Source organism: Lactuca sativa, chromosome 9, assembly GCF_002870075.4.
Source record: "Lactuca sativa cultivar Salinas chromosome 9, Lsat_Salinas_v11, whole genome shotgun sequence".
In the NCBI taxonomy this organism is placed as follows: Eukaryota; Viridiplantae; Streptophyta; class Magnoliopsida; order Asterales; family Asteraceae; genus Lactuca; species Lactuca sativa.
In genome coordinates this window covers 94,296,789-94,321,859 of record NC_056631.2, presented here as the reverse complement: position 1 = coordinate 94,321,859, position 25,071 = coordinate 94,296,789, and the positions used below count along the sequence as shown (strand labels likewise).

General features: G+C 34.8%; 1 protein-coding gene and 1 long non-coding RNA gene across 3 annotated transcripts; both read right to left on the bottom strand.

Moving 5' to 3' along the window:
• Nucleotides 1-627: 627 nt before the first annotated feature.
• LOC111885158 (uncharacterized) lies at nt 628-6,000 on the bottom strand. Of its 2 annotated transcripts, XR_002848019.3 has the most exons (4): nt 5,778-6,000; nt 2,069-2,332; nt 1,069-1,326; nt 628-892 (listed from the first exon to the last, which is right to left on the bottom strand). It is a non-coding gene; the product is annotated as an uncharacterized LOC111885158 (long non-coding RNA). The 2 variants fall into 2 exon arrangements; XR_006187427.2 differs by lacking the exon at nt 2,069-2,332 and having other exon boundaries at nt 5,778-5,995.
• A 10,153-nt stretch (nt 6,001-16,153) lies between these two features.
• Nucleotides 16,154-19,369, bottom strand: LOC111885190 (glucan endo-1,3-beta-glucosidase). The gene is made up of 4 exons (XM_023881469.3): nt 18,559-19,369; nt 18,129-18,477; nt 16,596-16,896; nt 16,154-16,366 (listed from the first exon to the last, which is right to left on the bottom strand). The coding sequence occupies exons 1-4, from the start codon at nt 19,248-19,250 to the stop codon at nt 16,338-16,340; spliced, it is 1,371 nt and encodes a 456-aa protein (XP_023737237.1). The 5' UTR covers nt 19,251-19,369; the 3' UTR covers nt 16,154-16,337.
• Between the last annotated feature and the right edge of the window lie 5,702 nt (nt 19,370-25,071).

Below are 25,071 nucleotides of genomic sequence, written 5' to 3'. Positions count from 1 at the left end.
TAGCTATCAGCTGGGATTAATTTGCCCATATGTTTTTGTTACTTGTTCGAACGAAGAAATAACAAAAATCATTAGTTAATTTGGTGATGAGTTTATTCGTCTTTTATGAATCAAATACCATTTATATGTAACCGAGTTAAGCTATTGGTAATGTGTTAAAAGGATAAACACATTTTATGAACTAAATATAAACACAGTTAGCAATGTCTTTATAGGAACTCAAGACTTACACATACAAAATTATAGAAAAGAGCAATTTTACCTGTTGTGTTATATAGCATCATGAATAGTGGGAATTCACGCATTATTCCAATTTATAAACAGTCCTTAACTTAAACTTTTGTAACCAAAATCTATTTATACATGTGTTCCTTCCAATTTATACCAATATTACAAAATTTAGATTCAACCAAAGCTTCGGAAAACCAAAACTGATCATAAAACAAATTTTGAAAAATTCAACTCAACGATATTGCCATCGATTCAGTACTAGTACTAGTTAGTAACATCGCCGGTACCTGTACTGAAAACCCTCTAAATCGGTCAAGTAATCAGAAATCGAGAACGGTACCGGTTCCTTCTCACGTTCATCCCTAATGCTAACATAAACTAAAAAGAAAATCCGTATACAGTTTGTCAGTTTTCTTGTTCACATAAATAATGCATACCCATCAATGTGTCATTCGGCTTATTAAACATAAGATTTAAGAGACAAGAAACCCAAAAAATACTTCATAAACCAACAAATCAACATAACACATTTAGACTTTATCCAAGTTTGAGTACAAAAATGCAAAATGATCCAAGAACACAGATATGTGCAGCGTAGAAATGGCCTTGATATCATTACCTTGTCTGATCATAAAGAAAGTTGGAGGGAAACAGCAAGTTCCTAAAACAACAAGATAGCAGCAATTAGTATCGTCAAATGCAACATTTATGATGATCAGATTGAATGATATTTAAGTAAATAATGACAGTTAATGAATAATGTTTTATGGTAAAAGCTTTTTCACTTGATTTTTGACATATATTTTATGAAGAAAAACAAAACCGCATATGACTTACCAATAATTGAGCAAGTCATCAAACCCAGTCGTCAACATCCTCGTCTCTCCAGTCTTCAACTCCGCATGTATAATCATAATCATCACCACATATCTCGCCATCGGCATAATTATTTCCAGAAACATATATACATTCTTCAAGCGAATCTTTCATGTTGCTTCACCTGCCATTGTTTCTTTTGTGTTGGAACACTCATTTCTGCCGCTTGTTTGAAGGAATCTTCTGTCTTTCTTGGTATGAAAGTAAATTCTGCCATTTCTACAAACATTTGCAAGATTGGTCAAGAAAAAATAAGTTGAAAAAAGGTTAAAAAAACATCCATCTTGGGTTTTTTGGATTTGATTTTGATGTAAATAACATCGTAGGATTAGCATTAGGAGATAAAAAGAAACGAACTCTTAAATGTGTATGCATTTATAAAATATGATAATTGCCTATTCAACATCTTTCAAAAGAATAACATATTATAACAAATATATCAAATGAACCAAAATGGAGTTTCAAATCGTGAAGATCAACGTCCCAAATGAACGTTCATTAACTTCTGTATTAATTAATAGCAGAGCATCGTGCAACACTGGTTTGATTTGTATAGAATAACAATGGAATTGCGATTGCAAAGTCTAAATCTAAATTGGATATAACCAACTGATACAACTACATAAAAACCAGGTGTTAAAATACGTTAAATTTTATCAATATAAAAAGTATATGATTTAGAAATTGCGCTCTAAAGAGATCAAAAATATAAATAACTTTGAATGGAAGGCATTATCAACAATCAGTATATATAGAAGTCAGAAATCCTAAAAATCTAGAACCTCTACATTTCGAAAGGTGACGACATGCAACGTCGACCAAATCTTAAAGTACTTTGCAGAAAAGACAAGCACAGGTCACGGTTAGAAAGACAACTTATCTCTGTTTTACCGTAATCGCTGTAGCTTCCGATTAATTTTTGCTAAAAAGTACAAGATAATGAATAACATCGTCAACTAACCCGAGAAATAGAATGAATGTCGTCGACGTCTGCCCAGTCGCTAGTCGAAACAGTCCAACGATGGATATGCAAATTAACAGGAGAACGGAAAAGTGACCACTGTGCCGATCGAAAAAACAGACGTCGGCAGTGTTGATGTGTAGGAATTATTCTGAATGTGTCACCGGCGTAATATACAAGATTAAAGAGCTTTGATTCATCGGAAACCCAAACGTCTTTGCCGTATAGAGTAGAGTAAAAGGTCGACGCCTTTTAGCATGCATGCTGGTAATCAATTATTGATTTAGAAATATTTATATTAAAAGTTACATAATAATCTTTTGAAATTGAATTTTAGTATGAAATAAGCGTTACAATAAAACAGTTTTTGAACAACATAATTAGTATCAAAATCTAAAGAAAATACTTTGACAATAATGGTAGAACTACTTCTAAAAAGAAAATCTATTTTGAAAAAGTAGAACATGATTCCATCGTTAAAGCTTAATTATGTTGTAATTGATTGTACGATGTTAATATGTTAGATAGCAATCATACACTTTTGTGTAACTGTAATTCAACGAACAATTTGATAAAATAAATTAAATAATATGCTATTATTGCATGTATTCATTTGAATCAGATATCGGATGAGAGGTGTTGATAGAACCAGTTGAGTGGGTAAAGCTCCAAGATGGTACAGAGAAGGAGAAACACGCACACAGGTAGGGCCAGTTCAGACGGTGGGCAACTCGGGAGACCGCCCAGGGCCCACGTGTCCAAGGGGCCCAAAATTAATGGGTTATGTGATTTATATATATAAAAAAAATTATTATCTAAATGATTTTTAGGGTCTAAAGTTGATTCAAACTCAAACTAGCTCAAAAGATAAACAATTTGGATCGTTTGTTACTGCTAATTGAACGTGTTTATAGTGCAGAATAAATGATTTTTTTTAATCTTTATTATATTTGTCTTTAAGAGACCCTTTTTTTCTATTCGCCCTGGGCTCATAACTATTTCTGCTTGATTTCTTTTGCAACCAAAATACTATGCTTATAATGAAAAACTCTTAAAATTAATGAAACATTAAACGTGACTAATGTTGTTGATCATGTGGCTAATGGTAACTAATGCTACTTATCAAAATGCAAATGTGGCTTACATGGACTAACAAGAGAAGATTATTTCAACTCTTATGCGTGAATTATGGAAAAAGGAAAACATGGGAATTAGCTTAATTAGTGCATGAACGTATCACGTGTCATCACTCATGGTTTGCAAATTGATGTCTGCAACGTTAGCCTAAACCTTTAATGCATGAGACACTTAGGGTTGATGATAACGTTGGTACATGAGCTAGACAGTTTATAAGTTGTTGCCATCTACTACGTCGTTTTAGTATTGGACCCGCACTTTGTGAAGGTATGTGGAGTGCTCTTTAGGGTGGCACAGGGGCAGAACACGAACATTAAAAGTAGGGGGGCCGAAATCAAAGGATTCAAAACATAACTACATAAACAAATTTAATTTGATTCAAAACTACAACAATTCAAGATGAATATTTTTAGATCGGTTCTCAAGAGCACCGTAAAATTTTCAACCAAAACATTTGTGAGTAGTTTTTTGAGGTTTTCTTCCTAGAAACCCATAACAATAATTGTTTTTTGATGTTGTTGAATAATACTTCCTTGCAAAGTTAACTAATAATTAACAAACAACAAAATAAAATATCAAAAAACATGTATAGTTTGATAACAACTAACTTAAATTTTATAAAATAACAAATAACGTATATAGTTTAACAAACAAAAAAAAAATGAATACATCTGGATGAAAACCAACATAGAAATGTTTATTTTAAAAACAATATTAAATTCATCTAAAATCAAAAATATCAATCTACAATCACTTCATAATTAATTTCCTGTGAATTTGGTATTAATAAAGTAAAATACATAACAATTATTTCACTCTCATTCTCAAATTATAAATATACATTTAAGTGATATTTTTTATTGTTATTAAACTTTTCAAAATAAAGAAAAGGTAATATCTCTCTTTTGCTTAATGGTTTGCAGATTTACAGTTTAGTTTAGTCTTTTCATATCTAATGGAGTTAGTCTTTTCATATCACTTACTAGATGACTATATACAATATTTTTTATTTATAGTGATAGAGAGAAAGGAAGAGAAAAAGAGAGGGAAGGTACTATATACAGCTTAGCTTACATACAGCTTAGCTTAGTTAGGCGGAGGAGACAAAACTGTAAGATTGGTCCCTGTGGTATTCAAAAAATTTTGGATAGGGTCCAAAAAGTTTTCAACTTGCACCGAAGGTCCAAAATCAAGGTTTTTTCTGGGTTTTTGGTCCTGATACACTTGAAAAGTCGATTTTACCCTTTTCATTTCTTTTTTCTATTTTCTCTATTTTCTTTACCCAATGCTCTTGTTCTTGAACTCAGGAAAAAACGAGTGTTCTTGAGATTCATATTCATATTTGTGTGTGTGTGAGAGAGAGATAAAGAGATTTTATTTTTGATTTTTAATTATTTAAATACCAAAATAAATAAATAAAATAGAAAAAAAGAAATGAAAAGGGTAAAATTGACTTTTCAAGTGTATCAAGGACCAAAAACCCAGAAAAACCTTGATTTTGGACGTTCGGTGCAAGTTGGAAACTTTTTGGACCCTATCCAAAGTTTTTTGAATACCATAGGGACCAATCTTACAGTTTTGTCTTCTTAAGATTATGTAAAAAATGGTAAAAGAGATTAGATATTTGTTTTTTATATAGTTTTCTTACTTAATTTCCTAACAAAAGAAGGTTAATTTTGATCCTGTGTGTGAGTTTTTGACTTCTGGTTGTAATTTCCTATCCTCAACCCACGCTACTAAACTTAAAATTGGAAGGGTAATTAGTCATTGAATTGATTAGAATTAATAAATAAACATATTTAAAGGTATTAGAAACCAAAAAAGCAGGGGGGGCCATGGCCCCTCCTGGCCTCTATGAGCCTCCGCCACAACAGGATAAGTCAATAACCCCGTTCTTCAATAAAAAAAACATCATCATCATCATCATCATAATCTAAACATATCATGCAATCAATACCATTTAAATGAATGTATGGACATCTTTCAAGAAAATCTTAGGTAGCTTTAGATATTTAACCTTTTCTGAACATTTTTCCCCATGTCTCCCTTGAGATTTATGTACAAGCACAAACGCAAGTCAAGAGATTAACTTATTCTGACTTATTTAAAAAGAATAACATACTGTAACAAATATATCAAATGAACCTATATGGCTTTTCAAAGCGTGAAGATCAAAGTCCCTATTGCATGAAACACAGCAGCAGGATGCATTTGTGGTCGATCTACCAATAATTGGAACAAGGAATTTGCGTAAAATTACAGCAAAGCATTGTGTAACACCAGTTTGGCTTATAATTACTATGGAAATCAAGGGTTAAGATTGATCAAAATTTTATAACTATAAACTTGCACCGAAAAGAGATATGATTTTCCAACTGTACTCCAAGAATATAAAGAACGATTAATAGAAGACACTATCAACAATCTGTATAGGTCGAAGGTAGAAATCTAAAAACGCTAGAGCTACTAAATTTCTAAAAATAGCGACATCGTTGATTTAAATGTTGAAGTAATTTGCTGAAAAGATGAAAGGAAAGGAGAAGGAAAGAGAATTGCATAGTAGTCGACTAACCGGAGAAGTAGAAAGAATGTTGTCGTCGTACGACCCACCTAGCCGACCGTCGGCAGTCGTTGTCCCTGACAGTTGACTGGCGAAGAATTATTCTGAATCGTAATGTATTTTTTTTACCGAAAGCATAGATGTCTTATGTGTTATATAAAAGATTACAGAGTGTCGATTCATCGGAAACCCTAACGACTTTGCCGTCAAAGAGTATGATAGGAGATCAAGGCCTTTAATTTGGCATGGTCAAAGATTTTAGAAAATTATAAATATATATCGTCGAACCTTTAATGGTTTTATAACTTTTAGCCAAAAATTAACTAAGGGGGTGTTTGGATAGAAAAAAAGAGGTGCTTATTGCTTATTCCCACAATAAGCTAATTTGAATGTTTGGATAAAATCCAGTTTATTAGGCTAAATAAGCTAATTTTAATAAGCATCTCTCCCCATGCTTATTGCTTATTGCTTATTCCCACCACTAATAAGCTATAAGCAATAAGCTAAAAAACTAATCCAAACACCCCCTAAATATTAGATTTAGCTATCAAAATCACAGATGATTAAGGGCGATTTTCAGTGAGCTGCAAGTTTGAACCAGTTTTGGCCAAATAATGTATATGCATTAAAAAAAATCAAGATGTTAAATAGTTAAATTGGAAGATGACAATCATCAAGTTGCGGAAACATAGGTGGATACGCTGTGATCAAGTTGGACCATTCCCCTTCGAACCGGAAGTACCTGAAATCATAAATATAAAACTGTAAGTACAAATCTTAGTGAGTTCCCCCAAAATAGCACATACCATATATACCATTAGGCCTAGCACCATAATGGGCCTAGCCCTTATACAATGGGTCCAGCCCGACATACCATGCAAGAGTCACAGAGACAACTAGCATCGTACATAACATACATTGAACCCAGCCCTTCCTGATCCATGAGTCCAGCCCAACATATAAATAGGCCTAGCCCAACATATTATGTAAGAGTCATGCTGAATGTTCTGAGAGTGGTCCAGATAGGCTGAAGGCCTGGGAAGGCGGTCCAATCATGCTGAAGACTCTGTATGTGTTAGTGGATCGGTATGAGGAGAATGAGTGAATATGTCGCCATGCAATAGTAATCGATATGGCCTGGCCCCAAGTATTGATCATGATGATGGAGCAAAACCCCAAAATTAGGGTTTCCTAAACAGCGCTCAACTCGTCGAGTTGGCTCCTCTAACTCGCCGAGTTGTCTCATTAATCTGGCGACCAAAACAACCTCTAATCGCCAAGTTGAGACTCCTCAACTCATCGAGTAGACCCCTTAAATCCTCACGATTCATCATCTTCAACTTGCCAAAGTTGGCACCAAGTGGGAAGTAGGAAATTGTTGATTACCAATGAAGAATACATGCATGTTAGGTATTTCATAAATAATTACGAAAATTGATTTTCGGCAGATATAAACAATACATAATGTTTATATTTGGTTAAACATAAAACCGGCTTGTTAGATAAATCAAATATTAATTGATCTTTCGAACATCCTGGAATGCAATATGTTATAGAAATATTGGATGACGGTGATTAGTCACTTGATCAATGTAATGAGCTTGGTTTTGAGATGTATCAAAGAATCAAGTCTATCAATTGTTGGAATTTAATAAATCTAATTGTATGCGATATTAAAGATAATTATTATGGGTTAATAAAAATTGTACAGAAGAGAAAATAAGGCCAAGTATTACACGGTTAAAAGCTTAAGTTTTTTTTATTTAAAGGAAAAGAGAGTTACAAATTGACTTTACTTACAATAAATGACTTACCACATCTCATCTTTATAGCCTAACAAGAGTAATATAATAATAAAAGTAATCTAAAAAAATCTTACGCGTCTGAGCATGTCTACCATTCTATTAAACTATAAAGACAAACATAGGTACCATTTTTAAAGAATGTTTTAAATAATTATACCCTACAATTGTTTATTACCAGAAAAGCTATTCAGGAAAGAGAAACTATACTACATTTCTCCTCGGGTGTTGCTACAACAAAAACTGTAGCCTTTAGCGGCGACATAAGTCGTCGTAATTGATGACCTCTTGTCGTCGCTAATACCTTTAGCAACGACGTGTCGTCTCTAAAGGGTCGTCGCAATTACCTCGTAGCTAATAGTCGTTCGTCGTCGCAAATGTTGTCGTCTCTAATAAGTGTCGTCTCTATACTCCTGTGTCGTCGCTATTGACGTCGTCTCTATTGAGATTCTGGCCACCGCCGGAGTTCTTCCGGCAATCCTTCACCGGAGTTATGTGTTGTCGCAATTAGTGCACGTCGTCCCTAAATGTGTCGCTGGTAAGGTTTTTTTTTTTTTTTTTTTGAAAAAAAACATTTTTTTATAATATTAGTTTATGTATATTATAAAATGTAGATTTGATAAAAATACATAAATATATACATACCACATTACATAAAACATCAAACATAACATAATGTTACATATCTAATGAATCTCAAATAAATATCTAATATATAATCCATAAACTATCTAATAAATCCAAAATAACATCATCCATAACATAAAATAAGAAATACTATGTGTCTTCGTCTTAATCTTCTCCATCATTGTTTTCCTCGTTGTTGTTGACTGGTTTTTAAAGGAGCGGATAATGTCTCCAATGGCAAACACAAATGTCGGGTTTTGAAAAAAAGCATTTACATCAACATCCTACAATTAAGTCACAAACACATTAAGTCATTAACAATTCAACAAACTATCAAACCATCAAAGCACCAAATGAATTAAGTCGATAACAATTTACCAAACTATTAAATGGTCAAATCAATTAAGTCTTTAACAATTTAACAAACTACCAAGCTACCAAAAATTACTACAAATACATTAAGTTCTTAACAATATAACAAAGTTACCAAATTCTTTAAGAACTTAACAAGTACATGTGTTGGTTATAGTGCTTGTGACTGTGACTGGCATTGAGATTGAGCACTTGTACCCGCAGTTGAAGAAGCTTTAGGCCCAATGCCTCTCACATGCCCCCTTCATGTACCCAACACCTTCTCAAATATTGTTATCCAATCAATGGTGTCTGGATCATAGAGTCGTCTATGTGATGAGTCTGTAGAGCAACCTCGACAACTAAGGCATTCTGTATTTCACAAATATTGTTAATATACGTTAAAAATAACACAAAAAAATCAACAATCTACTTCATTTTTAAGTAATAATAACTTACATATTGCTCTTCAACCAAAAGATCAACAAATTCCCCTTTTTTATTCACATGCGCACGATGAAATACTTCAAGTCTATTTAAATTCTGTTTAACATTACAAAATATGTTATATTTGAATAAACATTAAAAAATATGTTATAACTGAATAAACATTATTGTAACTTACTTTCTTGAAACAAGCACTACCGTAGTCGCACGTCCCTCGACGATTCTTCACTATTGGCTTCTTCCGACATTCTTTGTTTCCAGCAGATCGTTTTTGATGTTTTTATGTTAAGAAATGGTCAATAGCAGCATTCCAACGCTGTTGATCCATACCCATAGGGGCTCGAGCCCTTCCTGCCTCCACATCCCCTACAAAATCAATAAAACAGTTTTTTGCGATATTTTTAAGGCCTCTATATCGCCTAATAGTGAATGTCGTAATCCTGGCAGATGCTTAAAGGATAATGTCGACAAATGTACCTAAAATAGAATGTCATGATGTCGGCAGATGCACCTAATAGTGTATCTTGTAATCCGGGCAGAGGGGATTAAAGGATAACCTTGGCAGATGCGCCTTATGTAGCGATGGATTTTGTGCCAATTCCTCAGGTCAATCCTTAGGAATGAATGATTAAAGGATAGTTGATTCTTAGGGTAAAACATTAAGAATTAAAGAAGATAATGGGGATGGGTAATTGGGCTGATTGTTTGATGATTAAATATAATAATTATATTATTGTGGGTTGAAAACCCTATATGCTCACCAGGCTCCCAAGCATGACCCTCTCAGTTTTCTTTGTATCACAGGTATCAATACGAAGACTTATTTCACTGAGAGATTAAACGAGAGGTAAATCATTAGTGTAATTAAATGTAAGTTCTATTTATGCTTATGTGTCTGTATCGGAACATGACATCCCAAGATTTTGTTATATAATGAAAATACATTTCTTTAAGAAATGCTTTTGATAAATTCTTATCATATTTTGTTTTAGGAACAAATTCCGCAAATGTTTTCTTCAAAAGATTACTCTGATTTTAAAAACAAAGCACAAACAAATCGGTCTTTTCTGGCCGTGAAAATGGGGATGTCACATAAGGTGATTTGGCAATTGATGTGGCTCCCGATATTAGGTCAATTCGAAATTTGACCTGTCTTTCTGGGGGTATTCCCGGAAGGTCTTCGGTAAATACGTCCGGAAAGTCACATGCTACCGGGATATCTTTGATGTTTATTTCCTCTTTTGTTTTATCCACAACGTGGGAGAGGAAGGCATGATTATTCTTGTGCAGGCATTTTTGTGCCTTGATGCACGAGATAAGACGGAGATTGGCGCCAGATTTATCACCGTAGATTATTAGGGTTTCCTGGTTGGGGAGGTGAAGGAAAATGACCTTCTCGTGGCACATAATATCTTCATGGTGGGGGCTTAACCAATCCATGCTGATTATCACATCAAAGCTCCTAATATTAACTAGCATCAAATCTATTTGAAATGATGCATCCTACGTAAACGTCTTTGGTTGTTTTGGTTTTCCCATTAGCCATCTCCACCGTGAAGGCTTCATTTAGCTTTTGGGGTTGTTGGTTTAGTAAGTGTTTGAATTTATTATTCACGAAACTCCGCTCAGCCCCACTATCAAATAGGATGCTTGCGTAAGTGTTATTGAGGGGAAACATACCAGTAACAACTGTCGGGTCTTGAAATGCCTCTCCTTGACCCAATGTCAGGACCCTACATGATACTCCTGCTCCTTGGTTGCTCTCTTTGGGGAAATTTCGCCTAAAATGGCCAGCTCCTCCACATCCATAACAAGTATGACTGGATTTAGCATTATTTTTGTTGTTGTTGTCGTTGTTGTTGTTGTTGTTGGTGGTGGTGGTGGTGGTTGTGGTGATGTTGTTGTTGTTGTTGTTTGGCTATTGGTTCTGTTGGGGTTGAGATCTGCAGTACCGGGTGGTGTGCCCCTTGCGGTTGCAGTTGGTACACTGCATTTCTCTACACTTTCCATTGTGGTGGTAGTTGCATTTGTTACATTTTGGTAAGGTTCCCAAGTATGGTCTGGTAGTAGTTTGCGCAGATGAGGTTGGAGCAGCCGGGGCTGGCGCAACTTGAGCGGTAGCAGTGTAGACTGCCACTATTTGCTGCTTTTTAGAGGATCCCTGGTTCTGTCACCCCTTTCGTTTGTTCTCCCCATTCTTCTTGTTATTCCCTTCCTTCTTGGTCTCAGTCTCAGCAGTTTTGGTACTCTTCTTCTTGCCATGATCGTAAAGCTTCTGAGCTGGCCTCTTTGCACTGTCAAAAGTCTTAGGGTTTTTTGCAATCATGTTTCCTTGGATTGAGGAAGTTAATCCCCAAATAAACCACTCAATCTTATTTCCCTCCGAAGTGATCATACCCGGGCACAAAAGGGCTAGTTCACCGAATCTTGAGATATACGCCTCGATGTATGAGTTTTTCACATTGAGGTTCCATAACTCTTGTTCTAGTTTCTGCACTTCCCCATGGGAACAATATTCTGGCATCAACATCTCTTTATGTTCTCCCCAAGGCATAGCGTTTGCGACTGGCAAAGTCATGGTCTTTACATGGCCATTCCACCAGGATAGGGCTTGGTCAACAAATACACAGGCTGCGAACTTCACCTTGCTTTCCTCCGAACATTTGCAGATTTAAAAGACAGACTCGGTCTTTTCAATCCAACGCTTCAAGGCTATCACGCCACCAGTTCTATTGAATGCTCGAGGTTTGGCATTTGAGAAATCTTTGTAGGTGAAAACTTTTGTAGGCCCTTGGTTCATTCCTTGGTTTGAGCGCCTAGTTCCTTGTCCATTACTGTCACCGTTGTTTCCATTATGAATATGTGTCAATGTTGTGGTGACCGCAACAGATATTGCTTCCTGGAATGCAGCAGAGTTTACCTCCGACGGAGGCGGTGGTGGTGGTGGTGTTGTGTTGTTTCCGCGCACCAGTCTTTGAGGCATCTTCCATCATGGAACAGGAAGATAGTGAGTACATAGTAGTTTGTGGTTTCGAGTTCCTTTGGCATATAGCGGTTTCGGTGGTTCGGTTGTACATAAGTGAATTCATACAATATCATGAAACAAGGAAAATAGAACACATAGCAGATAACAACATCACAATAAAACATAGAACCATTTCATTAACGATAAATTTGTAGTACAATGCGTGAAAATTCGCCTTGGAAGGCGTACAGTACATAGGGGAAATAAATCCGTCAGCATAACGGCTCTATGAGTAGTGTACATGAGAAGAGAGATTCCTATCAATAGAGGTGATGAAGAGAGCAAATCCTAGTCGTGGCATATGGCATCTGGTGGTGCTGATGATGAGATGGATGCACCCTGGAGTCTGGTCAAATGACGCTCAGTGGCACGTAGTCGGGCCTCCAACGATGCTTGTCTCTCCTGGTAGTCCCTAACCACCTCATGAGTCAGCCTCTCTGCACGCTCAAACGCAGTCCTCATCGCAACCATCTGACCGACGGTCGCCTGTGCCTGCTCACCTATATCACGCGTCCTCCTAACCATCACTGGTAGGGCTCGGTTTGCAGGTCCGCCGTGACTAAGGTCGTATTAGTCCCGTTTCATGCCGAATGGGGGACGCACCCCCTGCTGTCGACTCCATCTCCAGATCTCATGTGCCCATGGGGGAATAGGGTCGTTGGGACCCATCCTATGTGGGGGCACCCTAGCTACGCATGGTGGATTGATGACTTCAGACTCCGCGTCCGAGTCATCTGCATCATCCCTGTCAGACTCCTCCTCTTCGAAGTCAACCACTAGTTCTGCTGGTCCCTCTTCGGGTTCCTCGTCTAGTTCCTCTTCTGGTTCCGGCTCTATCCATCCTCCGTTCCCCTAATTGGGGAAATAAGGATCTCCGAGGAGATTAAATCCGTCCATAGAGTCTGCACAAAACTATATGAATACAAAAAATGGATAGCATGCAAGAATACTCCTATAGTATTTTAGTTGTTTATGTTTGAGTTTCTTAAAACTTTTTGGATACGAGGTTGGTAAGTTTCTAGATTCATTTCCCACCATGATCATTCCCAAACACATGTTGGTCGTATTTTGAATAAATATAGTTGATCAGGCTATATTTACCCCCAATACGATTACATAACTATACAGGTTTAACCGCGATGTTCAACTCCTAAAAAACTTTTATTGTTTCTTATTATTGTGACAGTACCCTAAAATGCACACATAGCTATGTATTTTATTTTGTTCAGAGTATTTTAGTCTCAATGTATTTATAGTTGCATATCTTATATGATTAGATATGTCGGTTCATTATAAACATTGCTCTGATACCAATCTGTCACACCCTCGAACCAGACGAGGAAACGTCCGGGGGTTGGGTGACTTCATCTTGTAATATCATCACAATGTAAATAATTGGATCAAGACAACATCATCATCACACATAAAATAATACAACATACTGGGTTTACATCATTGTAATTGTTCACAAAAGTTACATCCCAAAATAATAATTGTATGATAGAAACAAAAATACAACATATAACATGAAAACACACACATACATGCATAAATACTTAGATTTAATACAAAAGCAACTTGTATTCTCCCCCAAAAACATATTAAAACCGAAAACAAGGGGGTATGAACTCACCTTGAGTGATGGATTCGGTTTTGATGAATAAAGGAGAGGGAATGATGGTGTTTTCGGTCTAGCTTGCTCCCTTGATGAGATTTTCGGACTTATGGAGTTCTAGGAAGTAAGATTCATGAAATGGGGGTGATTATGGGTGATAAGTTTATCATAAAGTGAAGTTAAACTTCTTGAATAGAAGTAGCTTACCGAGAATGATGAACTTTGATGAAGTGTTTCTTGAACACACACACAAGCACACATGAATTTTGAAGAGGAAGGATGAGTGAGTTCTCTATAGACTTAGAAAGAATGGTGGGAGTTGAAGTATGTGTTGAAATGAAGATTATGGTGGAAGCTCCTATGGCCGAGAATGTGAAGAAAAGAGAGGGAAGAAGTAAGTGGTTATTACATGGAGAATTATAGGTCTTGAACTTAGATATATGTGATACAAATAGCTTGGATTACCATTAAGTAAAAGTGAGGTGTCACTAATTCAAGTTAATTCACTTTTTTTTTATATATGTGGGCTGAGAATTGGAGAGGGAGAAAAGAAATTTGGTGTTGGGCTTATTTTTCATTACTAATCAAAATTGTGTAGTCCAACATCGAATTTTCCGGCCTATTGGGTCCATTAGGGGCTTACGGCCCAAAAGAGGTATGAGAGATGGGTTTTCGGCCCAATGAAAACAAATGGATGGTTATCGGCCCAATAAGGCCCATGAGGAGTCTTATGGCCTAAAAATCCATTACTAAGTGAATATGGGTCCAACTCGGGCCTAAATGTGTATTCTTGGCCCAAAAGAATCAAGTTGAGGGTTTATTGGCCCATTAGGCCTAATACAATGATTCCTGGCTCAATAAGATGTTTGAACCGGAAAGTTAGGATTACAACCCAAAGTTGAGTGAATATAGCGCGTTGAATTAGGTTTAGGGCTTCACGAGTGAGTTTTGATTCAAATAGTTGTTTTTGAAATGAATTACATGCATTGCATCAACATTAGGGTTACAAGATATATCAAGAGTTGAATACATATGAATAGAATTTCCTAACCCAAAATGTCAGTTGTGATACAACTGAGGATCGTCCAAACATTGTTGTGAGATCTTCAAAAACATACATTCTAAAAATTCTCTTTTGGCATCAACTCTTCAAGAATTGCAATTCTAGGGTTTGGGGATGCCCCTGCAAAGAAAATAATTATGAAAGAGATCGTTCTTGTTTTTAAACCCTAATAGGATTTCATTTTGGCAATTTTGACACAAATAGCCCTTAAGTTCCAAGAAATTTAATATTTTAAGTTTTAAACATGCCCCTTTCAACCTTTCCTACCTTTCCTAGTTTCCTCTCTGTTTCTATTTTATTTTAGGTTACTTAATTATCCTTTTCATTATTAGAATAAATATATAAAACTAATTAGTAAAAATATGAAAATATTTACATACCAAAAAATGGGATATTACACAGGTTCTATTCAACCACTTACGCTACGTAAACATAATTACGTAATAATAATACAAGATAATATCTTACCTCGTTCGACACTCTTACCCTCGTAACTAACATAAATCCTTCGGTTACCAGCTTCGAAAAGTATCTCTATAAATTTCTGAAACTCATAACACACAACTCAACACACACACACACACACACACACACACACACACATATATATATATATATATATATATATATATATATATATATATATATATATATATATATATATATATATGAGTGGTGTGCCGCACAATTAATGGGCATGTCACACCCACGTGTCGCATCTAGAAACAACTTCGTGTTATGTGTCATCTCCTGTAACTTCGTGTTATGTGTCCTCTCCTGTTGACATGTGTATCAGTGACTCACCTATCGACACACTGTTTAGAAATATTTTGCTCGATCTTTGATTAGCTATAACTTCTACATACGAACTCAGATTTTGTCAAACTTTACATCCACAAAATTGTCTCAAAGATAACTATAACTTTCTTTTGATAATCACTTGCTAAAAACTTATTGATTTTCTAATATAATGCAATAAGTATAGGGATATACGTAATACATTACCATTTCACTTCTTGAGTTCACTCGTGAATGTATTTAAACAAATTACATCTGATTAACACATAGTTTGAGATTTTTTGGGTCGTTACAAAAACGATTGTAGTGCACTTAGCGTAATGAAACATTCTTGACATTGGACATAATGCTCAGGATAATTAGTACAAAACTAGGAAAACGTAATACACAATATATGATAGGTAAGTTAGTCCTTTTTCCGCGATGCTTTGAATTAACTCGGCCAGGATTGCGGTGTTTGAGTTATGGTCGACAAACTAGGAGACTCTTAGTGTTCGAGTGATGTCAATAAACATCCTTAGTGCCTAAATCTAGGAGTAAAAAAGATTAAGTAAATAATATTTCGCTCAAAGTAGATATAGGAGTTAAAAAGATTAAGCCAATAAATATCCTTAGTCCCTAAAGTTGTGCTAATACTATGCTAATTACCTCACAACCAAATTATTTAAACTAAATAAGCATGCATATTAGATAGTTCCTCCACTGTAATACATTTCAGTACAAATATAATCATATATCAACAGATTAAATGTTACCACAATTTCCAACTTATCAAAAAGAACCCAATATAGTTCCTCATTTCATCGTTGTTGCCTACATACAGTTCATCACACACCGTAGAAGCTTAAGAAATATATTTACATGGACCATTACCTGAAAAACGACAAGAGAAAAGATTACTCAAATGTGTCACGTATCAAAAATTAGCATGTCACACTCAAACCAAATCAACAATGGTATGCTTTTGTTTCATTTGTTTGGGCCTATCAACATTAACTTTAAGAAACAACGATGTAAAAAATATTTCAATTTCTTAAGATTGTTGAAATATTATCAACAAAACTATCAAAATCTTTCATTAATCAAGTGTTGATGAACTTACTAGGATCAGAAGATGCTATGACTCCGGTGTTTGCAAAGTCACAATCAAAGTCGTGGCGTCCCTTGGCTTGATAATAAGAATTCATGAGGAATGATGCATGAGCTCGAATAGTATTTGGCATAAAGCAAGCCCCACCAGGCTGTGTGGGGCTACAATCGATGCCATTACTGCAAATGTAATCGATGTTGGACTGAAGTGCAACATCAGTCGCATCTGGTTTAGGCACACACCAACTCTTGCCTTGAGATGATGTTGGTGCTCTTGGTGTTGGTGTTGATGGTTTTGGTGATGGGGTCTTCGACTGTAACATAAATAAGATATGGCAATGTAAGAAATATTTGTAGATGATAGTGGCAAGTTAAATCGAGCCATTGTTACGAATTAATTATTGTAATATATGTTTTAAATGTTAAATCAATTGTTTATACAATGACATTGCTTGTTTAAAGTATAAATGATTTAATAAAAGTATCTTTATAAATGATTTAATAAAGATATCTTTACCAAAAACAAAATAAACAACTCGAGCAAGATTAAAGTTAAACATGCCATCTTTTAAATGATAAGCACGAAAATGATAAAATTCAGGAATAAAAACGAAAATGACCTTTAAAAATGTCATTTTATTTATTTATATCTAACTTTTGAGTCATTTGTAAAAATGACCACAATGCCGGACTGACTTTATATTATATCAAATACTAGTACACATTTTCTAACAAAAAAAATACATTTCGGATTTTGAATTCAAACAGGAAAAATTATTTTTCTTAAAAGTAAAGAATAGTTTCGAAATCCCAAAAACACATCAAGAATTTTAAGAAAATGACCGTTCCTTACTAAAAATTAAACAAAAAAATAAATTGAGTATGGCGTAAACAAAATAGAATATAATAAAGCGGTGTTATTTAGTTGAAAAAATAATCAAACAAACCACTTCCTATTTAAGGAGAAGAAATAAAATAATTTTTGTAAAGTATTTTAATGAGAAAGGAAAATACCCATTATATATCATCCAAATCTGAAAAAGCCCATTTCGGATAATTGTCATTTTGGTAAATCAGTAAATGTTTGTTTGGTCATTTACCTCAATCTTCCATAACAGTGTCTGTCATTCAAAATTTTCACATTGCAAAATATACTTTATTAACTTTCCGCAAAATAATTTATAAACAATCTCCAGCATAAAATCATGAAATATTTTGTTTTGAGAAATTTGTCTTTCCTACAAAACAAATCATAGGGTAAAGTAATTTCACAAAATTAAAATAAATTCGTAAAATATCACAAATATTCAAAAGAGATATGTTTAAATATAAAGCTTTACAAAAAGTACTTTAATAAATTTTACTTTTAGAATAATAAACATAAAAATAAAATAGTTTTTCTTTAAATCAGGGACATGTCATATAATTGCACGGCTAGATAGTACTTATTCTTCTTTTTATCGTCCTATTTATATTCCGGCATCACTGTCGACGTTTCTATATGCCACGTGTCCAAACCATTAGATAAAAGCCTAAAAGGTATTACCTGTGATTCGTGTCTAATTCCGATGTCATAAACTTGAGTGAAATCGGGTCGAAACAACCCGAAATTCTTCTCATCCAACGATGGCCCTTTTAGATTCTCATTAAACAACGAAAAAATGTAGGTTTCAAACTTCCGTCCAGGCATCAATGGCGTTCCGACGCCGGAGTCGACTTTCTTAATAACCCCACCGTTATACGCCGCTGCATTCCACGGATTCGCGTGGGTGTTTTGCGGGTCTCCGCCGGACGGCCACCCTGTCTCCGCCACTATAATATCAACATCTGGGTACCCAAGTTTCTTCATCGAAACGTACACGGCGTCCATTAGTAAATCGAACTGATTGGTGTACCTTGATTAACATAATTCAAACAATCGATTAACTCGAAATCTGAATGCTTGATATAATTAGGAGAAAAAGAAGAAACAATACCGTTTTCCGGTGACTTTATCGAATAGTCCTTTGTTAGGTTTGAAGAGATAAAAGTTCGGATTCGCCGGTGAGTACCCGTAATACGTGTACGGGTTAACCATGAACGCCGATTTCGTTTCACGGTGGAACCGGAGCATCGGAGCGAGGTTGCCGACGTCCCAACCATGTCGGAAAGACGCGTTACTTGGAGGGATTGATGAAAAAAGTATACTCAGTGAATGTGGGCTAGAAATCTTTATCTCTGTAATACCAGCTTTAACGAGTGCAGAGTGAAGTACTCTCATCGCCGGAACGAGGTTGTCGACGATGCTCTGTGGACCCCAGTGGAGCACCTCGGTGCCGACACAGATATAGTGGATCTTGGTGGCGGGGTAAAAGGGTTTAATGTTAGCATTGACCCACCGGCGGGCGTTCCAGGGATCGGTGAGAGAAGGGATGTCACCGTTGGGGACTGTGACGGAGACGAGGATGCCGGTGCCGGCGAAGGCTTTTATCATATCTGGGTTCACGTCAAAGATTCTAATGCGGTCGATGATGGTGTCGGATTTGAGGAAGTGGGCTACTGTAGCTGGTGGCGGGAGGTTGTCGCCTAGGGTTCCGTAGTTGACGCCGATGGAGTTGACGGCGGGCGCAAGGAGGAGGAGGAAGAGGAGGTGGTGGAGGTGTAAGGATGGATTTTTTGAAATCGCCATTGTTAACGGTTGAATTTTGAGTGAATTTTTTTTGGAGTGATTTAATAGAGAGGATTTTGTGAAAGCTTTGATGGCAAAGATAGGAATGAGTATTACTGCTAACGTGGGTCTGCGCACCCTGAAAGTAAAGAATCAGAATCCCAATTCAATTTTAAATAAATAAAAGAACATACATATTTAGCTGTGAATTAAAAAAATTTTAAAAAAAATCTATATATACACTAAATCCGATCTTAATAAAAACTTATTTATTCTATATACTTTTATACTTATTTATTAAATTTTATTTTGCAATTTAGTAATAAAAGAAAAAGACAAAAGACCATGCCCTAGTTCTTACTATCTTGTCGGACAAACTTCATTTCCCTTGATGAAAAACGAAGTGGTCATACATCTGCCAACTCCGACAACGACTCTAACGGGCAATTCCTGTCGGAGACTACGACTCCAGCCAACGGTGAATGCATCTCAGGGCGATGACGATTCATCACATGTACTATTTATGAATTCCATCACATGCTCAATTTGTGAATTGTATCTTCGATTTATGTTTCATGTAGGTTGATTTTTGATCTGTAATCTTCATTTAGGTTCATTCTATCGGTTATTCTATTAGATTAGAATTTTGAACTTTTTTGTCAATATTTATGAGTATTTCGAAAATTTCGTTGAATAAAATTTGATTTGATTTTGTATGTTTGATTGGTTGTTCCGATTGTGTGCTGATCATCTTTAATAAAATTAGATTTGATTTTGTCTGTTTAATTGGTTGTTTTGATTAGATTAGTTCTTATTGTGTGTTGATCATCTTTAATGTTGTTTTGAAATTGTTTGTTTGATTGTGTAACAACCCGAAATTTTTTATTTTAAAAGCTCAGTCAGTCAACTCAACTCAGTGTCAGACTTACTCATGCTATCAGTTAGCACAATTTAGAGTCTGTCTGAGTATTCTGAGCCTAGTACACTTAAGGAATGAGTGTCAGGAAGTACATGCTAGAGACACTGTGTAACAAATCCAGCCTTAACCACATCAAAAAGAGTTCACGACCACAACACTTGAGTTTACGGCCGTAAACTCAAGGTGGGCCGTAAACTCCTCCATATAAGCTCATATCCTTCAACTTTTCTTCATTCTTTCACTTTCACCTCAAGAACACTTGAGTTCTCTCTCAAGTATCATCCAAATTTTCATCTTAGATCTTCAAACGTGTAAGTGTTCTTTCTCTAGTTTGTTGTTAATCCTTCTTAACTAGCTTCATCCTCATGATTCATCCATGAAAATCATGTTTTCTTAGATCTTCAAGAAACATTCACCATGAACACACACTAGTGTTCTTGGCCAAAATCAACCCTTTCAAGCCTCCATATCGTAAGTATTCCTTCGTTATACTTCATATCTACTAGGAAGCCTTAAATCACACCCTTGGAACATACATTTTCCCAAGAACATCTTAAGTTTACGACCCAAGATCTCCCTTGGCCGTAAACTCAATGTTATAACATGTACGGACCATAAACCCTTCTAGATGCAAAGCTTGTGACCTAGAACCATTCATTGATGAGTATTGGACCTTAAACCACACTCATTTCATAATGTACATGAGTTTACGACCGTAAGCTCCTTGCTTGGCTGTAAAATCATCAAAAAACCTTCCTTATGATGGTCTTTATCATCTTTGTGTAGAGCAATGGTCCCTTAAGTTTCCCTAGCCTTCAAACACCCTCTTATGCATGTTTGACCATGAGTTTACGGCTATAAACTCCCTTAGCCGTAAACCCATGGTCGTAAACCCTTGTTAGTGCCATTCCACTTACCTTGATGAATCACATGTGATTCCAACACTTGGACAAAGTGGTTCCTAGTCCCGTGAGGTGTTTCTTTGCATTTGGTTGCTTCTAAACACTATATTTATGTCAATATATGTCATTATATGTCATTTAGGACTTGTTAAGTCTTGGGACATCATTCGTGGAACTTCTCATCCTTACGCGCAAGTATCCATTTGAATCACCCACATTAGGTGAGTTCATACACCGTAATGAATCTTTTAACTGTTTTAAATGCTTTTAAGGGGGGATACAAGTTGAACACAATGATAATTGTGTAAATTTTTGTTATAAACATCTTTCAAAAGATTGCTTATGTCTTTTATAAGTGATCAAAACATTTCAAAAACTCTTTTAAAGTTATGTTGCTTTATAGTTTAACAAATCTCCGTTTTTTTTAAAATACAAGCATAAATTAGTAGTAAAATGAGTATTTTCAATAACAATTCAAGTAGAATACTAGTAAACTATAGAAGTATAGTTTAGGGGTTCAGTTCATTCTATAACGAGAACATACTAAGATACTATAACGAGAGAAGATACTAAGATACTATAACGAGAGAAGATACTAAGATACTATAACAAGAGAAGATACTAAGATACTATATCAAAACGAATATACTAAGATGTTATAGCATGGAACACTTACAGGATCTAACTATACCAATATTCACTAACGCATTGTTCTAAACAAAAGGTGATAACTTATTGGGTATACATGATCATATAACCTTAATGTGGATTACACGACTAGCAACTGGTTGCTAAGGTCGCGTTTGGTTCCTAGAATCTTTTGACAGAGAGAGCGTATAGTATGGGAACTAGCCTTCACATTATGACCTTAATAAAACAAACATGTTTTAAGGTAATTAGTACGTCAGAATGTCAATTCATAAGACAACTGAGTACTTATATTTTCCAATTACTTTTATAAAGTGACAGTTCCACTTGAAAGTTAATACAAACTATTTTCGAGTCAAGATAGTTATAAACTAGGGAAAACTTACATCTTTTCAAATGACAAACAGAACAGTCGGGTCTAGTACATTCAGTAGAAAGGGACCTATAATGCTAACTTTATGATTCCTTAGTGTATGCATTCAGGGATATATATTAATCGGGTCCGACAAGTATTAGGATGTGTGCTTTCTGCTTCATTTTATGTTCCTTGTTTGGTTGTGGGCTTGGAACAGATTCACCCAGCCTACTATTTATTTGATCTTAACTATATATATATATATATATATATATATATATATATATATATATATATATATATTCCGTATACACCAAGTAATCATAAGGGGTACCAGGTATGGGTCAGGTCATAGAACACTAATTCAATGCACAGTTTTCTAGTACAAAACATACTTTTCAAATCGGAACTTTTGATATACAAAACTAGAAACTTACCGGTAAAGGGTTTAATCTATTTTATTAAACCATCATTTTTAAAGGACCTTAGGTAGTTAACTCTACAATACCTAAGTTTATACATCAAAGATTATATATAATTAATATCTGATAGGTAGTTGGATATATGCCTTCTGCCTCATTCCCTGTTTCTTGTTTGGTTGTGGGCTTATGGCAGATTCATACAACTAACTATCTGTTCAATATTAGATTATATATAGCTAGTATAAACTAAGTGATTATAGAAGGAACCACTGTGGTCACTATTTTATTATAAGAAATAAGGGTTTTCTTAAAGGATCTTTTCATTCAAATATAAAAGGAATTATTATAGTTAACTCCGTAAGTAGCAAGGGAATAAACTAGGGTTATATACAACAAGGATCTAACAACCAATGGGATGTGTGTCATCCGCCTCATTCCTTGTTCCTTGTTTGGTTGTGGGCTTATGGCAGATACACACAATCAATTGTTTGTTTACTCTTAGTTCTATATAACTTGTATCCATTTAGTACTCATAGAAAGGATTGTAGAGTCATTTTTACTTATCTTTCATCAAAGAAGGAAATATAGGATTTTCTGGAGGAACATGCGAACTTTTCTAAACAAAACTTACAATTTACTACAACTTACTAAGCTTTCTACAACTTACATACATCACTAAAATCTTATGAACTCACCAGCTTAATTGTTGATCAATTCTTTCAAAATAACTTGTATTCTCAGGTAAGTAGTAGAGAGGTACACGTTCTGGGAATTCAGAAGATGGAGCATAGTAGCTTCAAGTCTTGTTTTGTTATTTGCTTATGTATTCTATGTTTTGTGAACACACACATTGTAAACACTTTCTTTCTAATGAAATGGTTGTTCATTACTTGCTTACTATGATGCATGTCTTGTGATACTAAACATGACGTCCTCCACCCCGAACGTTTCCGCCGTTCTGGTTTTGGGGTGTGACAGATTGTAACGAGTTGATGGTTTATTTCTGTTTTTTAATATTATTATTTGGTAGATGGATAGTGTCATATAAACGTTGTTCATAATGAAGATTTCTATACAATATCTCACATTTTAGTTGCAATAAATGCAATAATAACAAGTGATAATGAAGTTGATGCAAATGACATGTTAGAAGAAGATTGTGAAGAATCTTTTGACGACAGCTTTCAAGTTCCATCAACTTTTACTAGTATGGAGGAAACAAATATGACTAGTGATAGCAGTTGGATCGTTAGACAGTAAAAAGAATATGGAAATATTAAATATTTTTTTGGGTTCATTGTATGACTTTATATCTTATTTTTTTATCTTATTGTTTTTAAATAGTGGTTATCGAATAAATTTAATCTAATTTTTTTTGTATTTTGTAAGAAATTATTGTTGGTTTTGTACTTAAAATATTGAACCAATGAATTTTTTTAATTTAAGTTGGTGTTTATTTAGATTCAAAAAATTGTATGTTGTTTTTTTTTTTTGTAAGAATCATTTGTTGGTTAGATTCAAAAAATTATTGATTATAATTATGTTTGTAAAAAATTGATAAAGATTAACAGTAAATATAGTGATTTTGAAAGGAAAAAAAAAGTTCATATCCATGATTGTGGAGAAATAATAAGAAATGAATAAGACTTTTTCTATTAAATTATTATATAATCCATTTTGATAAAAAAAAAAAAGTTTAAAAGTATACCTATTAAGTAAATAAGATTTCCAGAAACATCTGTTTAGTTAAAAACTCAACAAATAAATATCATTTTTGCTAAATGTCAATTTTTCATTAAGCTTGACAAATATTATTTTATGAAAATTTTAGAATTATTAATTTTCTACTTTTCATTTTTGTGGTTTTTTTCTTATTCAAATGTCACATCATATTATATATATATATATATATATATATATATATATATATATATATATATATATATATATATATATATATATATATTAATGTAGATAATAATCATTCATTTGTGAATTCCTATATTTTAGGTTTGGAATAAAAAGAGAAACATGTTCTTTAAAATACATAGGGTACATGCGCTTAACATATCTTCATATTTGAATTGTTCTTTCGCTCTGACCACCAATCTGTGGATGGTAGGCTGTACTTAAACACAACTTCGTACCCATTTCATCTTGTATACTTTTCCAAAATCTTGATGTGAAACGGCTGTCACGAGCTGATGCAATTGTTAATGGAACACCGTGAAGTCTTACTATCTCCTTCAAGTAAGCATTTGCAAGCTTATCCATAGACCATCTTTTAGTGGCTGCTATGAAGTGTGCACTCTTAGTGAACCAATCTACGACTACCCAACTCATGTCGTGACCATTCTTCGTCCTGGGTAGTTTAGTCACAAACTCCATGGTGATGTTTTCTCATTTACCCATGGGTACATGTAAAGGTTCTAAACTCTCATATGGTTTCTAATGTTGCGCTTTAACTCTCGCACATGTTACACACTCTGCCACATACTTTGCAACATCAAGCTTCATCGTCGACCACTAGTAGTAAGGTTTTAGATCCCTATACATCTTAGTGTTGTCGGGATGAATCGAGTACATGGTCTTGTGA

Coding starts and splice junctions, on each gene's coding strand:
- LOC111885190 (XM_023881469.3), bottom strand. CDS start 19,250: ATGGCGATTTCAAAAAATCCATCCTTACACCTCCACCACCTCCTCTTC. Junction 18,478..18,558: donor GATAAAGTCACCGGAAAACG/GTATTGTTTCTT, acceptor ATGTTAATCAAG/GTACACCAATCAGTTCGATT. Junction 16,367..16,595: donor CATAGCATCTTCTGATCCTA/GTAAGTTCATCA, acceptor GTCGTTTTTCAG/GTAATGGTCCATGTAAATAT.